Source organism: Bidens hawaiensis, unplaced genomic scaffold (genome assembly GCF_021521415.1).
Source record: "Bidens hawaiensis isolate Kalapana, Puna unplaced genomic scaffold, B.hawaiensis_p1.1 tig00068621_1, whole genome shotgun sequence".
Classification (NCBI taxonomy): domain Eukaryota; kingdom Viridiplantae; phylum Streptophyta; class Magnoliopsida; order Asterales; family Asteraceae; genus Bidens; species Bidens hawaiensis.
The window spans coordinates 21,144-44,115 of NW_027502122.1; the positions used below are offsets into that span (position 1 = coordinate 21,144).

Consider the following 22,972-nt stretch of genomic DNA (forward strand, 5'->3'; position numbering starts at 1 on the left):
GTAAACTTTCTTCTTCCATTTCAAACTTTAATTGTGTTATTTGATTTTCGATTTTTTGAATTAATAAGGTATAGGGTATTTGTCAGGCGGGTCTTAATAACATTGAGGAGACTGATTTTGTTAATGCTACCATGCTGTCTTTAATGCGAGCGACCCCTTCAAAGAAGCAAAAAATTTAATATACCGAAAATCCAAAACCTAAAAATATTAAATATCAAATTAATATGTCGGATACATCAATAATTGGTAAAACTAATCGAGTAAAAGTGTCGACTAACAGAACGTGATAGAAACTTAAATCTTAGATGTCAACTACAGTTACCAGTTAGTTTTGCGTAACATACCCTAAGTCTGTTAACTCCTTTCCTTGTAAAAAGAATTAGTATTTGTGACAAAGTAATCCTGAAACCATTTGCTTGAACCGATCGATCAAAAGAAACCCTTGTTTTGTTACAAAGTATTCCCTGAACCTGTTTAATTTCGTACGACGATGAAAACGAAGTGCCAAAACACCGCATACGATGATGAAGACCAACACTTGAAAAGGCAGAAATCGGTTCAAATATATTCGGCGCCGTCACCTCCTCAACTTAACGCCTTGGTTCCAACTGCAACATATGACGAGGACGATGATAGCGATCATGGGTTTGGATTTGCGGGTAATAGAACAATCGAAATCCGTATTGATTGTCAGTTCCTTTATACAATTAATCGCCAGGTAATAATCCATTCCTCACTTTTAAAATTTTTATTCAAGAAACTATTAGGGCACGCTCGTTTCACGTAATGAAATGGAATTGGAATTGGAATTTGCCCAGGATTTGGAATTTGAAGGAATTGGATTTGGAATCTGAACATTCCAATAGGAATTGGAATTTGAATGCATTGAAATCCAATTTCATTCTTGATGTGTTCGTTTAACAAAGGAACTGAAATCAGGTTTTTTTTTACGAGTATAACAGCGGAAACATTTTAGTTTTTTTTGTTTAAATTTTTTGTTTTTTATTTATATTTTGTGTTATGATTTTTATTTTGTTTTTATTTTTTTTGAATTTTTTAAGGGGTTTTCTATTAAGATCAAAAACCCCTCAAAAAAATATTCAAAAATAATAATAAAAACTTCATAACTCAAAATATAAATTGAAAACAAAAAAAAGTAAAAAAACTAAAATGTTTTATTCGTTGTTCTCGTTATAAAAAAACTCGAGAAAAGATTCCAATGAATTCACTTGAAATCCTCCACATTTTGAAAGGATTTAGAATCCCTTGATTTAAACGAATTTGAAGGAATTCAACCAATTCCTTGACAAACTAACGCATCAAAAGAAAATTAAGATTCCAATTCCAATGAAATGAGCACGCTATGTCATGGGATTTTAATTCCAATTCCTTTGAATTCCCATGAATTCTGTGAAACGAACGCGCACTACATTGTCATATTTTGATTTATTATTGCGTTTTGCAGGTCTTGGATTTTGGCTTTGAAAAAAAGTGTTCTGTCTCTTTCAAATTGTGTATGCGTGCATGGTTTGCGGCAAATACTTACAAGGGAGGGGGCATAACTCTCACGCATATAATCATAGCCTTGAAGCATTACATCATGTCTACATCAATCTTCAGACAGAAAAGGTTTATTGCCTACCCGATAATTATGAGATTTATGATGCTTCACTCGACGTTTTCTTAACCCGAAGTTCAACAAAGACCAAATTATGCAACTTGATACAAGTAGGCAATGGTCAAGGCTATGAGATTTATGATGCTTCACTCAACTTGTGATGGTTCATATTATCTTCCTGGAATGGTAATTATTTCGTTAAATATTGCTAGCATTAGTTTATTTGATTAATCCATGATATCCCTTCTAGAATATATAATGATCGATTGTGATATTTTCTTTAATTTGTCAGGTGGGGCTTAATAACATTCGGAAGACTGGTTTCATTAATGTGACCATTCAGTCTTAAATGCGAGTGAAACTTTTTTCTCATTCTTGAAAATTACAAGGATTGTAAATCTCTACTTGTTCAACGTTTCAGTGGGCTCATGTCAAACCCCGTTAAGCGATTTGCGGAAGCATAAAACGGTAATGTAACAGGCACAGTTGGTATCAAACACATTGTTAATAAAGAAACATTACTAACTAATTTACAACATATTACATTGTTCTAATATCTTTTAAAAACTATGTGATACAATCAAAACTAGACCGTTAACTACTTCATACTCGCATCAGTTTACACGGCCTCGATCACAATCCAAACACGTAGCACATAATCAATCTACTTCACTCTTCTGAATACCTGAAAAGCATGTTAAAAACAGGTTAACTACGAATATTGGTGAGTTTCATAAATTTTAACGAAATCAGTTTTGCGGACCACACAATCGTAGTTTGTATGTACGCGTGCATGTAAAAATGTATTTACGTTCATATATACGTACATCTGTATGTTTGTATGTACATATGTATGTGTGTATGTTTATGATATAAGTTTGAAAACTACGATAAAATCGTGACTGTTCGTTTGTACTACGTGCCTTCATTTTCCACGTAAAATCAACCACTGTGGCCCCCCTTCCGCCCACAACGGTTTCACGTAAAATCAACCATTACACAGTGTGTGTGTGTGTGTGTCTGTGTGTGTGTCTGTATAGTATTTCCTACGCTATAGTATTTTCTACGCCTACCCACATAGTATTTATATATATGCATACATACATATATAGTATTTCCCACGTACCATCAATCACTGCGGCCCCCCTTCCGCCCCTAATATATCACAGTATTTTCTTGGCATCCATGTCATAATCAAGTTAGTTTGTTTAGTTGCAGCAAAACTTGGCTCATAGGCCATACTCAACTTTAGTTTGTTACTATTGTGGCCCCCATTCCGCCCACAATAACCTCGTGGCCTCCACTGCCCACGTTGTTCTCATGGCCGTCACAGGCCACGTTATCCCCATGGCCATTACAGATACCCATGGTCTTCACAGACCATGTTATTTCCCCAACTTGTGATGTTTAACATTACATAGCGTGTTTGTATAAATACGTTGTCACGTGTAATTTCATTATGTTTTGGCATTCGTACTATCTCCATTAATATATCAATCAACAATACTATTCACCTTTCATCAGTACGTAGTCAATCATTATGTTTGTGGGGACTTTTCGTATATGAACATTTAGATGATTCATATCATGAACCGTTTTCAGATAGATAATCATATATAAACATGTTTTTCACCCCAAAAGTTCGTAAACAGTTTGAAAAAAGGGGTCATGAAACTCACGGTTTAGTAGGTACTTAGTTCGATGTCAGCTCGGGGTTCGTTTCCCTTTCTATCACTTAGTCCCTATAGTCAATATTATAATAATATTAATATTTTAATATTATTATAATCCTCATACTAAACTGGGATGTATAGCTAGTCTGGATATAGCTGTCACGCCCAGAAAGTGTCAATAGGCTTAAATTGTGACGTTATTCAATGTCTAATATTCAAAATCGAACTTGGCTCAGTTTTTCCGTTTCACCAGCTGGGCCTAGTTGATCATTTACGCGTTTAAAAAACAGGTATGAGTATGTAAACTTGGGTAAATATGTTGGTTGATAAAACTATTAAGTTAAAAAAAAGGATCACCATTTAGGAACTGGATTCGCTACGGGGCTCATTTCTGTTTATTCAGTCTGGTTTGGAGAAAAATGCGCACAATCCACCCAAATTGTCCAGATTTCTCACAAAAATTTGGTTTTACTTAATTAAGCCAAAGATATGATTTTTGATCACTCCAGATGTTCTGATATCCCAACAGATTCGTTAATCACGAACTCGTCGGTTTTTATCAGAATTGAATTTGTTTAATCTTCAATTTAGCACAATTAATTATCCTTTTATCATTAGATTATGAAAATTAAACACTTATCAATTAAAATATGTAGATTTATATAAAAATATTTTTGGAATTATTTACTGATTTATTAATTTACAAAAACTCATTTTACATGCTATAATTAGCCAAAAATTGTCCGTTTATACCAAACGATTTCCAAAAAATCCGACAAAATTCCTGAGTGATCCAAATACTTCCCAAAATACCCTACAAAATTCCTAGAACCTAAAACTTTTGCCAAATTACTTTTTCGAGCCAAAAATGACTATAAAAACTCGAATAAACGCGAATCCACAAAACATAGATAGGGTTTTCCAAATGACTCCAAATTTCACATGTGATCATATTATACCAAATCCGAGTTTCCCACAAAATTTCATGATTTTGTCAAGCATTTTAAGAATTTTTCCCAAATAAACGTCCCTAGTCGGTAATAAATTCGTCAAATATTATCGGGTGGTCGAAAAATTACCAAATTTGTACAGGGATGTCCCTACAAAATTTTACAAGCTAACAATATGCACATCACAATCTAACCCTAAACAGCCCCTAAACGAGTGTTTCGGCATTACCTTTGCGGTTTTTGTTCGTTTCCGCTCTTTTATTCAATGTTCCAGGTTCTTGTCCTTCCAAGTAAGGTAGCTACAAGTCCTATATCACAAAACCAAGCATGTATCATCACAAGACCAGCCTTGAAACTTAGGGTTTCGGTTAGGGCTTTAAACCGGACTTTGAACCGTAAAAACGCGATTTAAACCTTCTAATTCGTGTTTATGGCCAAAAAACTTACCAATTCAAATTCTTAACCATGTTTAGAATCAAAACATGTTTTTGGAGAATATTTAGGGTTTTTGCATGGTTAGAAGTTGTTTTTGATAATCAAAGTTCTATATTCATGTAAAAATCATGTTTAATTAACTTGTTTTTGATCAAAAAGAGGGGATTTACCTTATGTTCTTGCTGGAAGGTTTAGGATTCAGATCAAGAAGGTGCAAGAAGAGTTATGATGTGAAAATAACTTGATCTAATAGCTTAGGAAGCAAGATATACCAAGGGTGGGACACCCCCCCCCTATTGCAACCGCCACTTGTGGGGTCCCTTTGGGCCCCACATTTGGCCTATTCTACATCATTTTCCTTGCCGTAAGTGAAATCCCGTGTCCAAATTTATATCGGGTTCGGTTTTTGTCGAGAAAAATATATCGGGTATGACAAACAGTGAAAAACGAGTATTTTTCGGTCAATTTCTTGTAAATTTAGAAAAGCATACCATTTGTTTGTAAAAATCGAAAATATTTTCACAGATCGTTTAAAACATTCCCAATAAATGTTTTGTAGGTCTTTTTCGGCTTAACGGATGATACAATGCTTGTTTCGGAACTATCTATCGCGTTTAACGTCACAACGGGTAGTTAAATGAGTATGTTTTCGTTTAACTGGTATGCTATTGTACTAAGCCTGTAATATCAATATGTTCGCTTATATTAAACGTATATCACTTATAGACCCATCGGTTATTTGTTTGTTCAATACACAATAAGCGATTAATCGCTTATTCGATTTGTGAATACCAAGGTGTACCCGGTTTTGTCACAGCTCACAAGGGAGATATGGCATGCGAGGAACTTTAAACTAAAGGTAATCAATTTGATCATAACAAGTAGTATGAATAATCTAATATATGTGCATGCACCTAATAATTAGTTACTTGATTGTTTGGGTTGTAGGTCTCTCCTCGTGAATTCTTGCAAGCAGTGAAGAAAGCTAGTAAAAAACCGTTTCGGTCTGATCCTGTCGAATTCACGTCATGGCTTCTCAATAAGCTGCATAATGACCTTAAAAGGACAAGAAACAGCAGCAACATTATCCATAAGTGTTTTCAGGTATATACCACTTTAATTATTTGCGGCCTAGGTTCTTAAATTGTATATTTGATCATGAACCAGTTTATAATTTGAATTCCAATCTATTTTCTCTAGGGAGAATTGGAGGTTGCGAAAGACGGCGCCGAGACAAGTAGAATGCCATTTTTGATGCCTGGACTAGACTTGCCACCACCTCCAATAATTCCGCAGGTTTGTGCTTTGAATTTTTTTTTCTTTTTGGTCAGCACTAAAACAGACTGCCTCTCGTATATATGTGATTTTGTCTACTTATCGAATACTCTTAAAAGTAATATGTCCCTGTAAATGATGAGTTATGAATTGGCTTTAATGGTGTTGTTTTGTTATTGTAGGTTTTGACTTTTGGGCATACTGAAGAAGTTTGATGGGGAGACCCTAACTGAAGTAGTGCGTCCTGATCATGTAGCCAAGATGAGATACCGCGTAACAAGACTTCCGCAGTATCTTATTTTGCACATGCGTCGCTTCACGGTGGAGAAAAATCCAACCCTTGGTGAGATAAATAGATAGACTTGTTTATTATTATTATTATTACTGTTACTATTTATTGTATGATTGATCATCATGTTGTACTCATTTGTTGAGATGATGAAAGAGTGTGTGCCACATACGATTTGATTGCAAACGTTGTGCATGATGGTAAACCAGGTGAAGGAGCACACAGGGTATTTGTTCAGCACAAGTCTCAACAGCTCTGGTAATTAAGCCTTCTTCCATTTCAATTTTTAATTTTGATTTTGATTTTTTAAATCTCCAATTAATATGGATATGTTTGTGTGTCATAAATGCATAAAAAATGCTTATTTAAGAAAAGCTTGAAAGTAAGCAGACTGCATACCTGTAATCTAACACCAGCATGCTTATTCCAAATTTCGTCTGCGTTTTCAATCTTACCAAGATGCAAAGAAACATTTGGGGAGGCCCAAACCGTGACATATATTGTTTGCACAGATGCCTGATTTAGATCGAGTCTCACTAGACCACCAATAATTTAGATTCTCTAACCAATTTTTTCCTTTCGGATTTTGAAACCCTAACTTTCTTGGCCTTTTCGAGTACTTGTTCAGTAATATTACCGTACCCGACACCCGGGGCGGTAGACCCATCTAATTCCTTCAAATCATCGTCTTCAAAATCTGAATCCCAATCGAACTCATCATCAAATTCATCATCACCCGAAAGATTGTCAATTTCATTATTACACCAGATTGATATCCAACTAGTTTTGGGACAGGTAAACCCGCGGGTTTACCCGATTACTAATGGAAACCTGGCGGGCTTGGGACAAGATTTTGTAACCGGGTAGGGGGTTGGGATTATCTAATCCCCTCCTAAACCCGACCCATTGTCATCCTTATAACCGATCCTTAAACCAATCTGGCTTATTGATATCCCATATTTGAATATACATTATAATCTTTAAACGAGTTTGATACCTCCATCTTTTACGAGACTATTATGGGTAAATTAAACATATCATTTTGTTGTCTCGTGTACATGGGACATTAGTGTGATCGGGTTGACATGTTAGCCTCTTTACTTAAAACTACTTGTATTAGAGTTGACATATAATTAATATTTGACCCAACCCACTATAACCCATTAAATGTAACTCGTCAAACCATTTGACTCATTTAGATAAGTGGGTTACTGAGGTCAAGCTCAAGTTGCATGATTTCAAATATTACTAGTCAGTGACGAATCCAGACATTTAACTCAGTGGGGGAAAATAATCAATAAAAATAAATTATGTGAAGTTATAAAACGTACTACATTAAATATAGCAAAACAAAATACGTATTACAGTTGTTCTATATGTGATTTCATCGAATTACAACTTAACTCGAAACACTTTAAAATGCTTCTTTTCAACGATATTACACAAGCATTCAAAAAATCCTCGCCAATTCGATTACGCAAATTTGCCATGATCTTCATTGCTGGAAAAAAATATTTCACCAGTGCGGTTCTAGCGGGTAAAACTAATTCTCCAAACGAACTTGATATTCATGAATTGCATGCCTGTCTATCTTCTTCGTTTAACGGTTAACATCTTTTTAGTCGATCATTAAAATAAAGAAAGAATGGGCTTGTTTATCACTTTATATGGCTAGAAGAAATATAGAATGCTGAGCTAATTAAAAAACAAAAGCCATAAGGAGTTTTAATTGTTTGTTTTTTAACCAAAATTACCACTACAAAACTTAATTATTACATATAGTCTCATTAAATTTGAGTGGGTGACTAGCCCCCACTGGGCTTGTCTTCAATCCGCCACTGTTACCAGTATATGGTTGATGCCTTTGACATGAATAAATATGTTATATATGTGTCATGTTCGGGTTCAATCACCCCTAGAATATGCACATAAGTATCAAGGTGACCCAAAAACCTTTATCTTACTTTAAATGTTCGAAACACAAAAACACAGCATACAAGCTTTAAAACGGGCCTAAATGAAATCTGGTTTGCAAATCCTAACAATGTCGTTTAATAAGATTAATACTTAATTATCGTTTAATAAGAAACACATGAATAAACACATAACAATGTCGTGCATTTATTAATTCCATAGTCATGCATTGTTGTCGCGTCGGATTTGTGTGTTTTAGTCATGCATAATTTGTGCATTTGAACACCACCCCCCCCCCCCCCCCAACCCAAGAAGAATGAATAATTAGCCCACATATATAAAGCATGTTGAATCATGTTGGATTTGTGATTGAACCTCCAACATAATTATATAAAGAAAATGTGCTATTTGTGTTTAAGCAACTATCTCCCTTCCTTTAGTTTTGCACATTCATCTCTTCTCCCAACAACCATAGTCTTGATACACTTCTGAAGCAGCTTAGTAGTTCTTCCTTACTTCTTATCACGTTTAAATTGATTAGATAGACGCTACGCAAGGGCTATAATTTGATTATGAGGTTCCGGCAGTCCAATCATAAATCAATTGTTCAACATAGTCTCCAAATCTTATAATGTATTTAAATTTGAAGTGAAAATCAAATTTCGTTTAAACCGCAATAAGCGAATAAAAAATTAACTTCAAGATATGAGGCGCATTTAAGTTAGATCAATGCATTCAAAGTGAAAATATGCATCCAAAAACAAAAGAGAGTACAAATTTAGCGTTGTTTTCTGGTTTAGGATTAGTTGGAACACCTATAATCAATTTAGGATTCGGTTGCAATTACAATGATAATTAAACAGAAACCTATGTATTTATTTTTAGCTGATTAGCTCGGATGGAGGAAAAATTATGTATATGTATTAGCAACAGAGGAAAAATACGTGAGTTGCACTTAGAAGTCCATTGCGTTTATCTATTATTGAAGAAGAAATATATTTCTTACCAATTATATATTATAGACAATGTTGAGTAAACTACCATGGTCTATTGATCCCAACGATTACATCTCGTATTAGAATCACAATCATTGATCAAATGATTAAAGCTATGGTAAGCTTCCTTCTTCCATTTCAAACTTTAATTGTGTTATTTGATTTTTGATTTTTTATTTTTTGAATTAATTAGGTATAGGGTATTTGTCAGGCGGGTCTTAATAACATTGAGGAGGCTGATTTTGTTAACGCTATCATCTAGTCTTTAATGCGAGTGGCCCCTTCGAAGAAGTAAAAATTAGTTTAAAGATGTTCACCTACCTTAGTTCCACTTGCAACATACAACAACGAGAACCAAGTCGGATATAGTTAACAATGGATTGAGCGTAAGTTTAAGACAACTCAAATCCATAGAGATTCTCCATACCTTTATAGTTAATCGCATACGATGAAGATTAGCAACAATTGTCTAAAGAAGAAAAAATTAGTTGAAAGATATTCGTTTGACCTGGTTCCACTTGCAATATATAACAACGATGACCAATTTGAGCGTTATTTTAGAATAAATCAAATTCGTAGAGATTGTCCATACCTTTTTACCGTTAATCACAGGTAATAATAATCCTTTTCTCTTCACTTTTAGAATTTTATTCAAGTTATTATTATTTTAATTTTACCTTAAATCACTTCTTACTCTTCTTTACGTAGGACACGATCCCTTTCTTTTTCTGAAGGTTATAAGCGGCTTCCAATGCAATACGCAGATCGGCGTTCTTCCGGATCTCTTTGATGGCGGCTTTCTCCAGAAGTTCGAGCATGCCCTCGAATTTTTGCTGCCTTCTGATCGTCAACAGGTTCATTGATTCAATAGACGGCCGGTTAGACATATTGTAACAGCGGGGGTTTGGGTTTGGGTTTGGCGGGTAAATCATGGTCATGGAGGTTAATGATCAGACGAAAGTTAATTTTCATATTTTAAAACCCTTTGTTTGGATATAATTTGGAAATGTTTGAAGCAATGACACTTTAGATTTGAATTTAGATTTTCATGTTTACCTTTTGGTTCTGTTTGATTATATTTGTAAACAGGCCCGGCCTAACTCCCAAGGCTCAACATTTTTTAGGGCTCATAAATTTTTTTTCGCATTTCTTATATAATTTACAAACCTATGAAAATTAATAGGCAGAAGTTAGTTCAAACGGTGGATCTCTTCCAACAAGGGAGCTGCTCCGTTCCGAAACTTGCATCGCACATCTTTTTTGGTTTTATTTGTATGCGAGACCCACTGAAATTTCGGTCAAATCTTAATTTCAAATTACAATGGATGAATGCCTGTTAGTTTATTTAATATCCCCCTCTCATCTTATGTGTCTTTCTATACTATTTTATTTTTATATTCAATTTTATTTTTATATTCAATGAAGAAAAATATCTTTGATTTATAACCAAAATTGTTATGAGAGACTCATGATTAATTTAAGTATTCAAATTAGATCATTGTTACGATACTTTTATTTTGTTAATTGTTATCATAATTATCGTCATAATATTGAATTTTTATACAAGTTACTGAGTTTTTATTTTCAGGGCCCATTTTCTTATTCGCCCTGAGCCCTCAAATTATGAAGGATTCTTGGGGATGGTCCTATTCATAAACCATTCGTCTAGAACATTAACGAATATAAACATTAACATATTGATTTTGTTAACGATGGAACACATACAAGAAAAATCCATTTGTACAAGTGTTTGTGCTCATTCATTTCTCCCACTTCATCTTCAGGTTCTTCTTTCTAAGAAAAATCCAAAGAATAAAGACGACTTAGGGTATGTTTGGTTAGTGGTAATGGAATTGAGAATGAATAGAATGATGAACAATAAAATGAAATAGCTCATTATCATTCATTTGTCTTGTTTGGTTAACCTATAGAATTAAATATTAATTTATGTTGTTTGGTATTAAAAAAATGTAGGAATGAAGTAGAAATGATTAAATACTCCTTATCTCCAAGTAATTTTTTTAATAAAAACAAAAAAAATTGCAATGGCGACGATGGTGGTAGCTCCGACGACCACAATGGTGATGGTGGTCTAGCAACAGGGGCGGTGGGGGATAACGCTGTTTAAGCGGTGGTGGTGTGGGATGGTGTTGTTTTAGCGATGGTGGTGGCAGCAATGGTATCACTGATGGTCTGGTGATAATGATGGTAGTGGTGGCGGCGACGGTGGTAACGATCAGGTAGTGGTGGCAAGGCAGTGACAATGGTGGTGGCAGTGATGATCAGGCGGCATCTGTGACAATGGTTGTGGTGGCTATGACGACAGTGGTGGTGGTAAAGTGGTGGCAGTGGTGGTGGTAGTTAGGTGGCGGCAACGGTGGTGGTCAACTGGTGGTGGTTAGGTGGTAGCAGGGTGGCAGTCAAGTGGTGGGGGTAGGTGGTCGCAGTGGCGATTTTTAGGTGGAGACAACGGTGGCGGTCAAGTGGTTGTGGTTAGGTGGTGGCAGGGTGGCAGTCAAATGGTGGGGGTGGTCATGGTCAGGTGGTGGTGGTGGTGGTGGTTGTCAGGTAGTGTTGTTGAGAAAGTGGAGCGAAAGAGTAATGAAATGGAAAGAAAAGGTAGGAATGAATGATTTTGATGGAATGAGATTCCATTTGTGTTAGTTTCATTACACTGAGCAACCAAATATCATTTTTTTTTTCATCTTCTTTCAATAAGTCATTCCATTCTCCCCGCCATTCTTGCATACCAAACGCTACCTTAATATCCCCAAACGTTTGCAGACTTAGGGTCTGTTTGGTATGAGGTAATGAAATGAACGACAGAATGGAATGGACAAGGGAATGGAATGGACAAAGGAATGAAATGAATCACTATTATTCCATTATCTTGTTTGGTTACCACGTAGGAATGAAATGAATAATCACTTTATTATTATTACTAGCTTTTGAACCCGTGGATTACACGGAATTTGTCAAATGATAAAAATAAATTAAGTCCATTATTTCAATTGTGATCCTTAAAATACTTATTAATTAATTTAATGTATAAAGTAAAATTTATGAATTATATTTTTCAGTTCACAACTTATGAAATGTATCTTTTTCATGTTTCACCCATGTACTACACATGATGGAAAATATTAACTTAATGGTAGTTCGGTTTATCTATCTTTTAAAAAAATGGCTCGATTTATTTATTTTTCCTAAAAAAGTGGTTGGGTTCATTTATTTTTGTTTAAGAAAAGTGGTTCGGTTTGTTTGTTTTTTTTAAGTAGATAGGTTCGTTTATTTTTGTTAAAAATGTGTTTTGGTTTGTTTATATTTGTTAAAAAAGTAGTTCGACTCGTTTATTTTTGTTAAAAAAAGTAGTTTGACTCATTTATTTTTATCACAAGGTTAAGTAAATGAGAAATGAAAAAAATTACTATTTTATCCCTAAATTAATGAAAAAAAATACTAAAATAACATTATTTTGAAAACGTTATATATTGATTTGCAAGAAATAAAAAAGAGGTACTAAACTTGCGTAGTTGGTCAAACCTCAAGTATGAAAATGATACTTAACTTAATAATGAATAAAATCCACACTATGTTATAATCCAATTGACTAAATGGTTTTGACACATGACCCATGGATAGTTAGAATGAATGAGATGAGAGATTAGAAATTAGAATCAATGTAGGCTTGACACATAAGATTCAACATTTTCTTTTATTAGTGTAATAAGATTTTTTTTGTTAAATAGTAAACTATACACACACATATTTTTGTTGGGTAATGGAATGGTAATAACATAATACGATATAATAATAAAAATATAATAATTATTATAATTTAATAATAGTTACACTACAAAATAATAATAATAATTGTTGATAATTTTCATTCCATTCCTTGAAGAAATGAAAGAAAACATACATTTTATTAAGGAATGAAAAATGTTATATATGGAAGGAATTCCATTCCCTAGGAATGATTTATTCCATTAATAAATGTCAACCAAACATGTTTTATTTTATTTCTTTAGAATGATCTATTTCATTTCACCTATCATTACTTTATACCAAACACTACATTAGCGGCTTAAGTAATTCATAGAGTATATGAAGAATCAATAAGATGTGTTTTGGCAATAATTCAATAAATGCAAGTAGTTTTTGACTTTTGATAGCTTAGAGTATCATCAACCTAGTTAGAAATCAAATAATCATATGATTAAGATTTGTTTCATTTTCGGCTTAATTGGTACGTGTGTTATTTATTGTAGTGACATTCTAAGTATTTTTTTTTACTTTTTTTTTTAACAATTTCTTCTGTTCGAGCTCATGACATAGGGCATCTTGTTCCTATGTGATCCAGATTGCCTATTTGCTTATGCGTTTGTGGACTTTGATCAAGCTGTAAATTTCATTCGTAGTGAGTGATGTATATTATTCACTACTTACCTCTCAACTTCTCTTTAAAACTCTGTTTATTAGGTTGGGTTCCTTTTAGAACTCAAAACAATTTAAGAATTTTAATAACTCTTAACAACAAATTATTTTATTTATACATATGGTGAGTTTTAAGACTTGTAAGGAACTCACACAAACCATCAAAATTTTTATTTCATGTGTATTATACGCTAATTATAGATATGAAAATAAAAGAAAATTGCGTAAATCAACTTCTTACATGTGTATAACCGCGTTTGAAAAAAATGCACGTCTAATGATTACACATGTTCACACATTTTGCAAATGTGTGATGTAAGAAATCAAATTATGCATGTGTTTTTTTTTCATTTGGATAATTAGTATATAATATATATCCGAAGAAAAAAAATGATGGTTTAGACAAGTTCTTTGCAGTTCTCAAAAATCTTGATCATGTGTGTCTATGTTGTGTTTGGTTACAAGATGAATGCTGTGAGCTGACGTGACCGACTCCCCCTTGAGTAACCCCCATGGTCTAAGGACCGTACTTCTTGTTGATAACTTTTGAACTGATGTAAACACTTTCGTTTACTAATACGAATATGGCATGACAAATCCACCAATATTAGTTTAAGATAAAGCAACCCCGATCTTCAAACACCGAAAAAGATAATTTGAATAAGATTTGGGTGAGAAATGCACAAACAAAGATCCCCATCAAAAACCTCTTCAACCAATCCTTACCACTTTGGTTTTTCATACTTATACTTTACATTTAGTTTTAAGCCAAATACTTCTCCAACTTTTCCACTTCCTCCACACTTCCAATGTATAGAGGCACTCGTTGATGAATCTGCAAAAACCAAGACTCCAAAGTCCAAATCAAGTTCAATTCTAGACAATCTAAATCTAATTGACCTAAAAAGTCAAAGTAAGCACATGATATGACATAGACATACCTCGGTTGGTTGGATGTCAAGTACTCGTTGATGCCCATCGGACCCTTTTCCACCCGCTTGTTCCACCAAGTAACTCATGGGTGCACACTCATACAACAACCTAAGCTTTCCATTCTTACTCTTTTTGTCTCGTGGGTACCCGTAAATCCCTCCATACAAAAGTGTCCTATGGAAATCACCAACCAAACTACCAATATACCGAGCCGAATACGGCTTACCCGTAGGATCCGGGTCCTTTAGATCATCCATGTATTTCTTGAGCTTGTCGTCCCATAGTTGATAGTTTCCTTCATTGAACGAATAAATCTTGCCCGATTTAGGGATTTGAATCTTTTCTTGAGTGAGGACAAATTCACCGTACATTGGGTCTAGGGTGAACGCGTATACACCTGTTCCTATTGAGAGAACGAAGATTATGGAGCTCGAGTACATGCAGTAACCGGCTGCTAGGAGGTTGTTTCCGGGTTGGCATACGTTAATGATGCACTTTTGTTCCACGCTGTCTAGCTGCATTTTGACATTTTGGCAAACTCCCATCATTTCAAATTCAAAGTTAACAGAATATACCAATAAATACTTTCTGGTCAAATCATATTCACATGATCACGTCCAATGAACACTTTCTTTAGGGGAAAATCTTAAAAGTATTATTCTTTACCTAGGATATTAAAACCATGCGTAGTCAAAAATTTCCATACTTGAGCGTTTTATGACACGTGGCCGTTCAGCCAGCATTGAAAAGTTTTGTGAAAGTGATGTAGTTGTAAAAAAAACTCATAACTCTCATGTAACCATTACCCCCCCCCCCCCCCTCTCTCTCTCTCAAATCGTCTCCCATTCAAAGTATGTACATAACTTTAAAACTCAGAACTTTAAGTGGGGCGGATTAGGACCCAGAACTCTTCCACTACACATGGTCTAATAAAATAAACACTTTTGAAATCATAAAAATATTCATTTGACCTTTTAATCTATTTTTTATTTCAAAATTTTCAATTTATTATTAGAAGACACTTGTCATCTATAACTGATGGATTAGACTCAATTAAAATCTTCTGTCACATTTTATTTTAAGTAGAAATCACGTATTTTTTAAATTTCGAGGGGCTCTCATGCAACATATTGGATTTGTTGTGACAAAATGATCGAATCTGCTATGCCAATAGATCCAATTTGTTGCACCGGATTGAAATATGTTGTACCAAGTTATACTTGTAACACTCTAGTTGACTGATAATTTAAGTGTCGTCTATTTTGTTAATTTTTTTTAGTAAAAATGGATGTATTTGTGAATTTCCCTTTGTTTTGTCCTCTATTGGGTTGTAAAGCTTTTGTCAAAAACTTCATAAACTGTAAATTTGTGACTGGTTTTTATTTAAATTCAATTGACTTGTGTGGTCAATTTAGATTTTCATTTGATTTGTTGGTTTAAGAAGCTTGACTAGACGTTTGGAGTAGAAAAGAAACATAATATACCGTAGAGTCATCACTTATATCGGGGATACACTCATCATTGGGGCTGTAGATTCCGAATATAGAACCAGTTGAAACTGCAGCATCAATGTTGGATGATCCATCAAGAGGATCGAACACCACGATGTAGTTTCCGGAGTAACTCTCTTCCACTGCCACCGGCACGTCTTCCTCCTCGGACGCAATGATTCCGGTTCTCCCACTTGATCTCAAACAATTTGAAAATACCTATTCAATTGACACATTCTCATTTACTTAAAAGTACCAAAATGTTTCCGGTTTACACGTGAAATTATACCAATTTATAATGTTGTCTCATATCAATATATTTTAATGGGTGAATCTATTTTTATCAAGATTTTTACTAGTTGCTTTATTTGATTTAACTTATAGAAAAGGAATAACGTAATATAGCGTTGCAATATGTTTAATTTTAACTAGATTTCAATACATATTTTATAAAAACCAGAGTCGTGTCAAACATTGATATTATAATATCATTTTTATCTGACTCCGCATATTTTTATAAATTTAAAATCAAAGCATAAATAAAAATAAACACATTGCAACGTAGATATCCTGTTTTTATAAAACATGTCATACATTAAAAGCAATAAAAATAAATAGTAACAAAAGCCAAATCAATTGGTACACGTAGTTGGTGTAAATAAAATGACCCTATTTTAATTAACTTGAGGCATTGAAGGAGCACTTCTATAGGTAAAGGTTTTCCTTATGCCTACTATCCGGATACAACAAATATTTGCTATAAATAAGATTTTACGGAGTATGTTTGTTCGTTTTCAACTTATATAACCGACCTCATTGGAGACGACATCAAGCTTCTTCTGATCCTCTCCCTGAACGTTTACGGCTCCCTGGACTCCAGTGAGGTTGGATATGCTAGCTCGTTGCACCAACGATGCAATCTGTTTACACGCCGTTGAAATGCTAGACAAAACGATTGTAAGTTCGGCATCAATGACTCCGGATTGTTCTTGTTTCAACAACCAGTTTGTTAATGTCTCAATTTGATAGGAGTTTCTCTTCTTTACTGACTCGGCCTCGGATGCCACCGCCATGCATCGCACTCTGCCTGTGGTAGTCCCAGCAGAACCGACACCCGCAGCCGCCAACGGCCTCTTGGAACATGAAAAGACTGTGTTGTTTAGAGGGGAAACACGTGAAATTGAGTGTGAACTTGAGAAGTGAAGGAGGTTTGAAGATGTGGTGGCTGCCATGGTTGCCTTTCCAAAGGGGAGGATTCTTGTTTTTGTTGGATTTTATATAATGGTTTTTTATAAAAAGAAATAAGAAAATATAAATTGGGATTGGGTTATGGAAAATGTAAGGTGTTGAGGGGGTGTATTATGGTGGGTCCCAGATATCCACCACTCATTTGTGATCCTGTAGAATTTATAAAAATATTCTTTGGAATCAATAATTGGGCCTACATCATGGGTTGAGCATTTAGGCCTAGAAAACTGGCCCTTAAAAAATCCTTATATGTGAAATATTGTGTGGGTGGTTTTATACATAAAATTGGGAATAGATAATCTAAACTTTTGTGTATTAGTCGATAATACTTTAAACTTTGAAAAAAAAACTACCAACGGTTCCAACTTTCAACTATTTTTGTCTGAATGGACCTCCGTTAAAAAACACTTAACGCCGTTATGTTTTTTCCCGAGTTTCAAACAGAAGTTTTAGGGCTTTTGATTGGAAGAACGATACGATTCGACTGATATAAAACTTATCTCGAAACGGTGATTCAAATGACTTGATTTTTAGTTAAATTCAAACACCCGAATTGAAACATTGTATCGTTCTTTCGATCAAAAGCTCTAAAAAGTTTGAAACTCGGGAAAAACTTAACGGCGTTAAGTGTTATTTAACGAAGGTCCATTCAAACAAAAATAATTGAAAGTTGGGACCGTTGGTAGGTTTTTTTTTTTTTTTTAAGTTTGAAGTATTATCGACCAATACACAAAAGTTGAGATTATTTATTTCCAATATGCGAAATATGAAATATTAAATCAGATATATAATAGGATTAAGGATGATTAAAATGTAATATTAGTTATACATTTTCCTGAATCAAACTTAAACTGAAAAGACACATTATTAGTTTCTCGTGCTATGTTATTTAATGTGTTCCCGAATTCTACTTAAGGAAATAAAGGAAAAAAAATGGATGGAAACATAGAAGTGGTTGTGTTCCCAAGTTTCTTTTTTTTTTCTTTTTTTTTTTTTTGGGAATGAAAGAAATGGAAGTTAAAAACCTTGTGTTCTAAGTTTCATTTACGGGGAGAAATCAAAGGAAAATGAGAGGTTGGGTAAAAACTCTTTCTGATATGGAAAGAATTGAAAGGAAAAGAAAGGGAAGGAAAGAGATAGAATGTGTAGAAGGAAAAATGAAAGGAACGGAAAAGAAAAGAAAGTTTTCATCTCCTTTTTTTCTCTTTCATTAACTCAACTCGGGAACAAACTAAAGATGGCCTCAAGTTCTTAAGGGCTGTCTTAGTATTCTATATACATAAAACAAATAATGAGCATGCTGATCTTTTTAACCTGAGTGAATGGTAGAAACTATATTGACCAAAAAAAAGGTGATACAGACAAGTTATACATGTATGAAACTACAACTATTAGCGAATACTCTTTTTAGTTTTTAGTAAATTGTTCATGTAATAAAAACACATTTTGACATGACAGACAAATAAAAAGCCTTTTTTGAGTGTCTGCTAGAATTACATGCACAAGATTTTCTTCTTGCTATCCCTATAGATGGGTTGTGCCAACATATGTGGCTGATGGAGTATCGCACTGTACGTAAGTATCGCCTTATGATTCCCCTATTTATGGTTGATGAGATATGCCTTGTTTGTGGAAAGGCATGTTTGGACTCCTTTGGGGAGCACGTAGTACATTGTTGAGAGTTCCCAAAGTTAAAAAACCGACACGATTTTGGTTAGGGGTGTTCTATTTTACATATTCATGCGCATCGGGATTTCATTTCCGTTTGTCCGATAGAAGCTTCACAAACGAACATGAATAAGACCTTGTCCGGTTCAGTTCATTTACAGCCCTAGATAATAAATAGGTGTAACTGGGAATTGGATTACTTGAATGACCTTAGATTGATCCTTAAGACTACACTCCACAAACCATAGTTTAAAATACCAATAAACGATGTTTTATCCCTTTATGAATTATGTGGCGGTTGGAAATATAAGCAGGTACGTAAACAAACCGAACTACTCGTGAGCTTGCGCCAGGTTTAAAGGAGTCCGAGCACGAATATAGATTGATGCTCTGATTGATAAAAAAGCATGGTTGTGCCCGAGCTTCATCTACGAAGCTTGGCTAAATTCACAAAGCTAAACGAGCATATTAATTCATACATGTAGCAATTTTATTAAAATTAAAATATATTATTAATAGATGAAGAACATTATTGTATGTATGTGTGCATAATATAACTGTGACAAATATAACTAAACAATATATGCCATGTTACCATGTAACAACTAAAATTACAAATATATGTACAAAGAATATTATAAACAAGTCAAGCTCAACCTTATATAAACTCACGAGCCGAATTCAAGCTCTCGGGTGAAAAAAAAGTCTTTGCTCAACTCATCTACACCTCTATTTTTGTGGTTTTTATTATATTAGAGATTTTTGTTGAGTGAAGTGACAGGTTCAAGGAAACATGATTCTAGTTCGCAGCAAGGTCACAGCCAAACTTTGCCCAGACTTAACTTTGATTTGACTACCAGCGAGTGCACATGGGGTGTGGAAGTACAGCCTGTACAGTTTGTCAAAATGGGTATCCAAAAATAAAATGAAGATTAAAATAGGAGATCCATCAAGAGAGTAGAACCATATACACTTGATATTTCTTAAAATAAGTAGCAGAATAAATAATTAACAACTTAAAAAATATACTAATAACAGAAAAAACACCAGCTTAATAATACAACTAAGGTTACTCTAAAATCTAAATCAAAATCAAAAGAACAACCACCCAATTCAAAGTTTCACTTAAAATATAAACCAGGGTTTTGCGGTCTTTGAATTTCCATTAGTTATGCACCATCCAGTACTTCAATGTGTAGGGTCTCACCATCTTCATTCGCCTTCCCATTCGCTTGACTTCTCGACCTCTATATCACCACCATCATAATACTCGTTTAGTTAATGTCATCATTATTATTGTTGTTATTACCTTACAAATTTAATCCAAAGTCATAATAATTACCCGATCTACAGGATCTCCAGAGTTTCCATTCACAAGTTTAACACCTTCTTCTTTCATTCGGCCATCCTTGCTAACAGGTAAGGAAAGTGCACTGACACTGCGATCAGGCATCTCTGGCAACTTCTTGTCAACAAAGAATACAACCAAATTAACTGTGTACCTGCAATAATAACGAAAATAATAAGCGACCTGCATAACAAGTTATTGCATGTGTGTTGAAGCGTTATCTTACCAGGCCACAACAACATCAACTGTGTAATGTTTACGAGACGCGATAATTAATAAACTCTGTATCACAACCACCAACCAAGCACACTGCTTTATAAATCTACATGAAACAATCAAAAGAAGTTTGCATATTAGGGAAACTACATCATTAAGCCAATAAAATATTAAATATAGTTCTAATGTTGATAAAAAAGGATGTTAAGTTTGCAACTTTACCTCCGACTACCATATTTTTGATACGTGCGCACGAATACGAGAGAAAAGATCATGTGAGACGAGAATATCAAATCCCCACAGCCATAAAGAACGCCCCGGGGAACTGCAAGTTCAGATATTAACATTAGAAACTAACTTAAAAGGTATAGCAACACAAAGATTATTATAAAGCAACAAATTATATAACTTACTGATTATCAGTGTTTCAAAAAGATTATCAGGACGTGGTAGCGTTGCAAACCTTGAACCCTACAATCATGTACAAAATTGCATTGATTGTATTAATAACAAGATCCTCATAGAGAAAACAAACAAACGAATTAGAAGATAATAATATACCTCGCGACAATGATAATTTGGACCAGGCAGTACGGTTGAATAGAATGTTATGATCCGGAGAATTTGACAAGCCTGCACGACACATATGTTAACAAAACGGGCATCAGTCTTTTTTTTAACCTAACAATTTAACCGTTACAAAATCTTTTAGTAAAAGGAAACCCTATCGATACTAGACACAACCACCATTAGCGCAAATGTTACCAGTTACCATGTGTCTTCTTGTGATTGGCAGTCAAATTATCAAAAACTACCACCACTATTTTGGTCAAATGTTAATTCTAGTGTTCTTCCACATAATCATGTGTGTGAAATAAATACCACCCATAACAGTGACAGTGTTGAAAGGCGTCCTTGAATTCAGTACACCGTTATCTAACTTTACCAAAAAGCAGAGAAACATAAGCATTTATTGTGGTACAAATTCCCACTTACAACTAGAAAAGCAAGGACTCTGCACCATATGAGAACTGTGTAGATCTTTTTGCTCTTGAGTATGAAAGGATGGAAGGTCCACTGTACCAGAACAACACTGGATCAGGACAAAATGTACATACCAATCATAAATGCAAAGTAAGTTACTTTAACGAATTACATTAAATAGATTACCAGGAAGAAGGATAGAAAGACAAATGTGAATACGGTCTCACTGACATATGCTCTTTCCTGCCCTAGTTCCTATCAACCACACATAGATTCACAAATAATTAGCATTATCAACTTTGCTTCCTTGTAACATTTGGCCCAAGGCCCCATTATTACAAACATTTTTTATCATGAGAAGTGTAAGAAATATTAGAGTAATCATGCTTAACGCTAGAATAACAATTATTACTATTATGATATAGTTTTAAACCAGAGTAATAATTACTCTAGTTCACTTCGTTATAACGTAATAATAATGATCACTCTAGTGTTAAGCATAATTATTCTAATAATGTGTCATATGCTTCTCACGTTAAAATCTATTTGTATTTGATCTTAACGTAACGTGTAATTGAGCCCTAATTTCTACTTACAGGCAGCAAAAAGAAGCCAGAATCCTGAAGGATCGGTCCGGGACGATGAAAATAATGAACTCCTCGAGCTGCTAGACCATGAATATACTGAGAAAAACAAACAATAAGTATGATGAGCATCATCAATGATATATATCACCAGTATTACAGCAATCTAAATGTTAAAAGACCATAAAAGAGTGTAAACTAATGGAGTAAAAACAACAGGTTTTCATAATTAAGCATAAATAATTAAGCAAAAAGATGATTAGGTAAAGGATCCGTACAGGCAACTTGATCCAACAATTAAGAAACGTCATTAACAGTACTGAAAAGGATCAAACAGACCTGACAGATTAAACCGCAGAGAATATACTTCCAATTCTCCACCAGCAGATTAATTTCGGTTGTAGTTTCCGCACAAATTCTTTTCCAAAGCTAATAATAAATCAATTTCATCAATTAATCACTTGATCCAAATCTAAGAGAGAATACTAATAATAATAATAATAATAATACCTTAGAAGATTCGCGACGAATGTAAAGCGACATCGTATGAGTGTGTTATGAGAGCCAATGCCATATCACATCGACATCGCTCTTCAGATTCAACGAAAGCCGATTTAATATGTCGAATCGAATCGTCTGACAGCGGTTTAGGTTTTCGATTGACGAATTGGTTTGAATGGAGAGGATTGGGATGAAATTGAAGGTATTGGAAAAGAAAAGAGAGATGGATAATAATATAAAAAAAAAAGGTTGAATTTATTTATGAAGGATGGATCGGAAGGAAGTTTGATTTCAAGAGTGGCTGCTGCTGCTGGTTAGGAAAGGAAAATTCCATATGGTTTCGGTGAAACGCGAGTTGAACACGGAGAGACCGTTGAGACACAAAACATATGAAAAAGGGGGGTTTTATACATT

General features: G+C 34.3%; 2 protein-coding genes and 1 pseudogene across 2 annotated transcripts; 1 reads left to right on the plus strand and 2 right to left on the minus strand.

Annotated features, from left to right (window-relative positions):
* The first annotated feature begins 490 nt into the window (after window positions 1-490).
* LOC143605208 (uncharacterized) lies at window positions 491-6,502 on the plus strand (annotated as a pseudogene).
* Window positions 6,503-14,138: 7,636 nt separating this feature from the next.
* On the minus strand, window positions 14,139-17,463 carry LOC143605206 (fructose-1,6-bisphosphatase, chloroplastic-like). The gene is made up of 4 exons (XM_077081414.1): window positions 16,822-17,463; window positions 16,004-16,228; window positions 14,528-15,034; window positions 14,139-14,421 (listed from the first exon to the last, which is right to left on the minus strand). Exons 1-4 carry the CDS (start codon window positions 17,239-17,241, stop codon window positions 14,350-14,352), a joined length of 1,224 nt encoding a protein of 407 aa, XP_076937529.1. The 5' UTR covers window positions 17,242-17,463; the 3' UTR covers window positions 14,139-14,349.
* Window positions 17,464-19,879: 2,416 nt separating this feature from the next.
* Window positions 19,880-22,767, minus strand: LOC143605204 (phosphatidylinositol:ceramide inositolphosphotransferase 1-like). The gene is made up of 11 exons (XM_077081413.1): window positions 22,568-22,767; window positions 22,397-22,486; window positions 22,070-22,156; window positions 21,660-21,728; window positions 21,486-21,566; window positions 21,051-21,122; window positions 20,903-20,960; window positions 20,712-20,814; window positions 20,500-20,595; window positions 20,268-20,427; window positions 19,880-20,172 (listed from the first exon to the last, which is right to left on the minus strand). The coding sequence occupies exons 1-11, from the start codon at window positions 22,598-22,600 to the stop codon at window positions 20,095-20,097; spliced, it is 927 nt and encodes a 308-aa protein (XP_076937528.1). The 5' UTR covers window positions 22,601-22,767; the 3' UTR covers window positions 19,880-20,094.
* Window positions 22,768-22,972: the final 205 nt, after the last annotated feature.

Excerpts from the sequence above, each read along its gene's own strand:
- LOC143605206 (XM_077081414.1), bottom strand. The coding sequence starts at position 17,241 with ATGGCAGCCACCACATCTTCAAACCTCCTTCACTTCTCAAGTTCACAC. Across the intron at positions 16,229-16,821 it reads TTGATGTCGTCTCCAATGAG|GTATTTTCAAATTGTTTGAG; the intron begins GTCGGTTATATA and ends TCAATTGAATAG. Across the intron at positions 14,422-14,527 it reads TTGACATCCAACCAACCGAG|ATTCATCAACGAGTGCCTCT; the intron begins GTATGTCTATGT and ends TGGTTTTTGCAG.
- LOC143605204 (XM_077081413.1), bottom strand. The coding sequence starts at position 22,600 with ATGTCGCTTTACATTCGTCGCGAATCTTCTAAG. Across the intron at positions 20,815-20,902 it reads TTTTGAAACACTGATAATCA|TTCCCCGGGGCGTTCTTTAT; the intron begins GTAAGTTATATA and ends CTGAACTTGCAG. Across the intron at positions 20,428-20,499 it reads GTTGATGTTGTTGTGGCCTG|GTACACAGTTAATTTGGTTG; the intron begins GTAAGATAACGC and ends TTATTATTGCAG.